Genomic DNA, 6,492 nt, shown 5'->3' with positions numbered 1-6,492 from the left:
TCAAAAAAAAAAAAAAAAAAAAAGATTTAATTACTGCTTTATTGGATTTCTGACTTGCATGGGGTCTGTAGCCCCTTCGTTTTGGCCAATTTCTCCCATTTGGAACAGCTGTATTTATCCAATGCCTGTACCTGCATTATATCTAGAAAGTAACTAACTTGCTTTTGATTTTACAGGCTGATAGGTAGAAGGGACTTGGCTTGCCTCAGGTAAGAGTTTGGACTTGGACTTTTGAGTTAATGCTGGAATGAGTTAAGACTTTGGGGAACTGTTGGGAAGGCATGATTATGTTTTGAAAAGTGAGGGCATGAGATTTGGGAGGGGCCAAGAGTGTGATGATATGGTTAGGCTTTGTGTTCCCACCACATCTCATCTTGAACTGTAGTTCCCATAATCCCCACATGTGGGAGGGACTTAGTGGGAGGTAACTGAATCATGGGGGCAGGTACCCGCATGCTGTTCTCATGATAGTGACTGAGTTCTCATGAGATCTGGTGGTTTTATAAGGGGCTTTCTCCTCTTTCGCTTGGCACTTCTCCTTGCTGCCACCATGCGAAGCAGGATGTGTTTGCTTCCCTCTCCACCATGACTGTAAGTTTCCTGAGGCCTCCTTAGCCATGCTGCACTGTGAATCTATTAAACCTCTCTCCTTTATGAATTACCCAGTCTCAGGTATGTCTTTATTAGCAGTGTGAGAATGGAGTAAAAACTTCCGCTGAATTTTCCCAATGGGAGAGGAGAGTGAATTCATATTTCTAGGATTCTGAAGCAGAGGCCAAGCATGGCAGGAGCAAACATTTATTTGGTTCTTATAATTTACTGTGTAACATATCTGCACTTATTTAATATAAAACATAATCCTCCAGGTCTTGTAATACTGATGCTCCAGGAAGATGAACCAGGTATGCCCTGAGACTTTTGGGACTATTTGGCACCCTTAGACCAAGGCAAACTGAGGGATACTACATTCTTGCTCTTACTTTATAAAGCCCCTCTCTTCTGGCCAGGCCTCTTCCTGTAAGATGAGGAGGTGATGGGATGCCTTGAGCCTGCACTGCCCTTGCACCCCAAGTTCTGGTTTACTTGTAATTGATTGTACTGAAGTGGCAGTGGTTGGGGTAGGTGGGTGGAGAAATTACAAGAGCCACAGACCCTAGTTTAAGACCCCAGGCCTCAGAAGATAAAATGGTCATTAGAAAGTTCAGCTTTTCTGCTGCTGTGTTTCAAGCTCTTAAATAAAGCACTGCTTTCGTTTACATTTCCATTTCTGTGGAACAGAGCTGGAAATACCTGGTACCTCTCCTTTTCACTTGTTTGCTACAAGAATGGTTTGGCCCAGGACCGTAATGAATGGTATGTGATATGGTGTATGCTGCTTGGAGACAGATACCACGAACCAAAAATACAAAGTAGTCTTGTTTGGCAAGTCATCCTCACAGCGATTTAAGACACGGCCAATCTCTCTTCTTAGTCTTATTGTGTCAAGTATTTCAAAAACTCTACTAATTAGAATTTAAATAGTGGTTGATTCCCTGGTATTGTTAAAATGGTCTAATTTGAAAATTTAAAACCTTTAAAGTTTTAATTCACCTAGCCAGGCTGTTTTAGAATAGCAGCTATATAAAGCAGTACAGTGATTCAGTGAGAGACCAAGTCTGCTCTTTGGGAAGTCTGATGTATACTTTCTTGCTACTAAAATGAGAGATTCAGATAATCCATGAAATGGGATTTGAAAGAAGAGAGAGATCCTCATGTGCTGAAATAGTTGGAGAGATCTCCTTGGAGGAGGTGGTATCTGATCCCTACCTTCAAGGGTAGACAGGAATCTGGAGAGGAGGGAGGGAAAGTCCCGCTTGCAGGTGGAACTGAATGGGCAAATGCGCAGAGAAACCATCTTTGTGGTTCCCCCAGCCCAGGTTCCTGTACCATCATGAGCCCTCCCTTTTTTAATGACCCTATTGTTTCTGTTGCTGTGTCTTCATGCTTTTGTGTTACCCCTTAACCTGTGTGTATGTGTGTGTATTTGAAAGGGTGAAGTTCATTGTGGGGGAGAGGAGAGTTTGAAATTCAAGCCTGAATTCTTTAAGAGCACAGCCTACATTCCTTGACTTTTTGACCTCTACTAAATCTTTCATGGTTAAGTCAGTGTTTAAAATATTCTTGTTGATCTGAATGGACTCATACTAATTTTAGTATGTTCAAAACTAGTGCCCTTTCTCCACAAAGGGCATATTTACAAGGCCATAGTAGATATGTTTGCTGAAGATGACATGTAGTGGGATAGATTAATGACATTTTGTAAATGTTTTCTTTTTAAAAAAGTGTATTTATTTTTTATTTATAGTAAGAGTGATTGGTATAAAGTCTTTTTTTGAGACAGAATCTCACTCTGTTGCCAGGCTGGAGTGCAGTGGCCAATCTTGGCTCACTGCAACCTCCACTTCCTGGGTTCAAGCAATTCTCCTGCCTCAGCCTTCTGAGTAGCTGGGACTACAGGTGTGTGCCACCACACCCAACTAATTTTTGTATTTTAAGTAGAGATAGGGGTTTCACCATGTTGGCCAGGATGGTCTTGCTCTCTTGACCCCGTGATCCACCCACCTCTGACTCCCAAAGTGCTGGGATTACAGGCATGAGCCACCGCGACTGTCGGTGAGTCATTTTCAATGAACTTCCTAGGACAGATTAGTTAATTCACCAAAGAAATTGTTTTTTTTGCAAATTAGTTTCAGCACCTATATTAGTTTGGTAGGGCTTCCATAACAAAATACCACAGGCTGGGTAGCTTAAACCGTAGGAATTTATTTTCTTCACAGTTCTGGGGACTGGAAGTTCAAGATCAGGGTGCTAGTCATGTAGGTTTCCTCTGTTGGTCATAAGGGAAGCTCTGCTCCATGCCTCCCTCCTTGGCTTGTAGCCACTGCCCTCTTGCTGACTCTTCACACAGTTGTCCCTCTGTGTATCAGTGCCCCTCATGCCTTTCTCTGTGTGTCCTAATCTCCTCTTATTATGAAGATATTCTTCATAAGAGAATATTCTTATTATAATACTCTCATTTTAACTTAATTACCCCTTTAAAGGCCCTGTTTCCAAATGCAGTCGCATTCTGATATACTGGGGGCTAGGGCTTCAACATATGGGTTTTGGGGCTGGGGACACAGTTCAGTGCATACAGCACCATATTCACATTGTAATGCAGTCAGGGCTCCTCACCAGTGGTTCCACATCCATGGATTCAGCCAACTGTGGATGGAAAATATTTAAACAAAGAAAAGAATAGTTGACTAGATTTGAACAAAAAAAAGGATACTGAACATGCACAGACCTTTTTTCCTTATAATATATTCCCTAAATAATATAGGGTAGCAACTATTTACATAGCATTTACAGTGTATTAGGTGTTATAAGTAATCTAGAGATGATTTAAAGCATACAGGAGGCTGTGCATAGGTTCTATGCAAATACTACACCATTTTCTACTAGGGACTTGAACATCTGTGGATTTCCATATCTGAGAAGTCCTGGAACCACCCCCCCACAGATGCTAAGGAATGACTGTGTCTATATATGTATATACACACATTCATACATACATATATATATATATGTATTCACAGTGAACGATGGTAGTGACACTGGACATGCTGGACATGGGGCAGCCAAGATGAACTTGAATAAGGTATTGCTGGAGCTGTCGGGTACACTTGATGAGGCTGCGAGGGCAGAGACCCAAATCTGTATTGAAGCCAATGAGGCCCCGACGAAGGCGCTGGAGTAGGCAAGCGTGCCCTGAAACTTCTGTGCTCTGGAGCCACCTCCACGAATGACCTGCCCCCAGCCCTCACCCTTCATTAAAGATGAAGAAGCCTGAAAAAAAAGTACTCCCACAGGCTGGGTGCAGTGGCTTACACCTGTAATTCTAGTACTTTCAGAGGCTGGGGAGGCAAGATCACTTGAGGCCAGGAGTTTGAAACCAGCTGGCCAACATGGTGAAATCCCGTCTCTCCTAAAAGCACAAGAATTAACTGGGCGTGGTGGCGCATGTCTGTAATCCGAGCTACTTGGGAAGTTTAAGCACGAGAATTGCTTGAACCCGGGAGACAGAGGTTGCAGTCAGCCAGGATTGTGCCTCTGCACTCCAGCCTGTATGACGAGCGAGATTCTGTCTAAAAAAAAAGTATATATACACACACAATGTATATATTCATGTGTGTGTGCTTTCACATGCATGTGAACACAGGTACACACAAATAATACAAGTAGATACAGACTACTGAATTTGTAATACAAGTGAAAAGCAATTTGATATTTTCTCAAGTTACAGATTCATAGATCTGGAAGGACTTTCTCTACATCCCTTCCAGTTCTTTTCCTTTGTTTTTAAAGGGGGTGAATATTTCAGCCATAACAGGTAGCTCTCATGTGAATGCAGTAGAAAGAGGCAGTGTCATCCAAACCCCCATGGAAGTGTCTGCTTGCTGTGAAAATACTAATGTCCGACTGCTAGCCCTCCTCTTTTGCAGAAGACTGCCTTTATTGTGAAATTATGTCTTCTCTACTTGGAGGGTGTTTAAGATAACTGTCTACAAAATGATAATTGTTCATAATAGTTGTTTTTAAAATTTTTCCTTACTTTGCAAAATAAAATTGCTGGCAACCCTGTATTCCAGGTTCATGAAAACTGGCTGATCGCCAGAAAACATTCCCTAGAGACTGGATGGAACCAGTTTCATGAGGTTAAGGTGCTTCCTTTTTGTCAATGGGAAGCTACTAATTTTAAATATATTCCATGAGAAGGACCTGAAAGCTTTGGAATGATGATTTGTAGTGCACTCCTCTTGAAATGAATTGGCCTAATGACAGGTACAACAGAAGGTGAAGCTCATATAAAGGAGAATTGGGGAAGTATCTCCTGTGTTTCCAGGACTGGTCAGGGTGAGAGGACCATGAGCAGGCAAAGCACACATATCCTCCCACCAGTCTATGACTCTCTCAGGGGCCGAAACGGGTGACTCCTCACAGCTTCGAGGGGGTGGTCCTTTTACTTAAAAGGCAGTCCCCACAGGGCTGCTGAAAATAACAAAGCTGGATCCTTGAAGGTGGACCAGGGACAAAGGATTTACACAGGGAGGGGTGCCCAAATGTCTCAGCACCCTCTGTGAGCCTCTGGGGTCCTCTTTTGCTTTAGAGAGCTCTCATTACTCTCCCCTCAAGTGCTGCGATTAGAAAACACTGCTTATTATTTTTTTAAAATTATTTTTATTATTTTAAGACAGTGTCTTGCTGTGTTGCTCAAGCTGGAGCGCAGCAACATGATCTCGGCTCACTGCAATCTCTGCCTCCCAGGTTTAAGTAATTCTTGCGCCTCAGCCTCTCAAGTAGCTGGGAAGCATCCACCACCATGCGCAGCTAATTTTTTTTTTTAATAAACACAAAAAATAAAAACTTTATTTCTCACAATAAGTTCAATAATGTTGAAGACACTTTTGTAAGTGATAATACTAGACATTTAGTCTATCCTTAAAGAACTGAGCATCCTGGAATGTAACCATGTCAAAGCAGTCTTTTCTACATTGTCAACTAAAGAAAAATGGGTTCCCTTTAAATATTTATTATTATTATTTTTATTTTATTTTTAAAAGACGAGGTTTCACCATGGTGGTCAGGCTGGTCTTGAACTCCCAACCTCAGGTGATCCGCCCACCTTGGCCTCCAAAGTGCTTGGATTACAGCCATGAGCCCACGCCCAGCCCCCTTTAAATATATTTTATTTTATTTATTTATTTTTATTTTTATTTTTATTTTTATTTACTTTTATTGCATTTTAGGTTTGGGGGTACATGTGAAGAACATGCAAGATTGTGGCATAGGTACACACATGGCAGTGTGATTTGCTGCCTTCCTCCCCTTCACCTATATTTGGCATTTCTCCCCATGCTATCTCTCCCCAACTCCCCACCCCCCGCTGTCCCTCCCCTGTTTCCCCTCAACAGACCCCAGTGTGTAGTGCTCCCCTCCCTGTGTCCATGTGTTCTCATTTTTCAACACCTGCCTATGAGTGAGAACATGCGGTGTTTGATTGTCAGCTCTTGTGTCAGTTTGCTGAGAATGATGGTTTCCAGGTTCACCCATGTCCCTAAAAAGGACACGATCTCATCGTTTTTGATGGCTGCATAATATTCCATGGTGTATATGTGCCACATTATCCCTGTCCAGTCTGTCATCGATGGGCATTTGAGTTGGTTCCAGGTCTTTGCTATTGTAAACTGTGCTGCAATGAACATTCGTGTGCACATGTCCATATAGTAGAACGGTTTATATTCCTTTGGATATATACCCAGTAACGAGATTGCTGGGTCAAATGGAATTTCTATTTCTAGATACATTGATGGTATCTCAATGTAGTTTTGATTTGCATTTCTCTAATGACCAGTGATGATGAGCATTTTTTCATATGTTTGTTGGCCTCATGTATGTCTTCTTTTGTAAAGT

The 6,492-nt window shown here is 42.0% G+C and overlaps 1 protein-coding gene across 5 annotated transcripts in view; it reads left to right on the top strand.

Annotated features, from left to right (window-relative positions):
• The window catches only part of MRAP2 (melanocortin 2 receptor accessory protein 2), a 66,830-nt gene that overhangs the window by 14,041 nt on the left and 46,297 nt on the right, over positions 1 to 6,492 (top strand). The window contains exons 1-2 of one of the 5 annotated variants that reach the window (XM_032275353.1): positions 3,665 to 3,679; positions 4,671 to 4,875. The exons of 2 other annotated variants lie outside the window; for them this stretch is intronic. In XM_032275353.1, the coding sequence (XP_032131244.1) occupies positions 4,844 to 4,875 (32 nt within the window). In that variant the 5' untranslated portion in view covers positions 3,665 to 3,679; positions 4,671 to 4,843. Of the gene's footprint in view, positions 1 to 3,664; positions 3,680 to 4,562; positions 4,876 to 6,492 lie in introns of those variants that run through there. 2 more of the 5 variants (XM_032275354.1, XM_032275352.1) reach the window with 2 other exon arrangements.

The sequence above is a fragment of the Sapajus apella genome, unplaced genomic scaffold, assembly GCF_009761245.1.
Source record: "Sapajus apella isolate SASKATOON/1434 unplaced genomic scaffold, GSC_monkey_1.0 scaffold6, whole genome shotgun sequence".
NCBI lineage: Eukaryota > Metazoa > Chordata > Mammalia > Primates > Cebidae > Sapajus > Sapajus apella.
The sequence above is the reverse complement of the archived record's forward strand: the minus strand, read 5'-3'. Positions and strand labels throughout refer to the sequence as shown.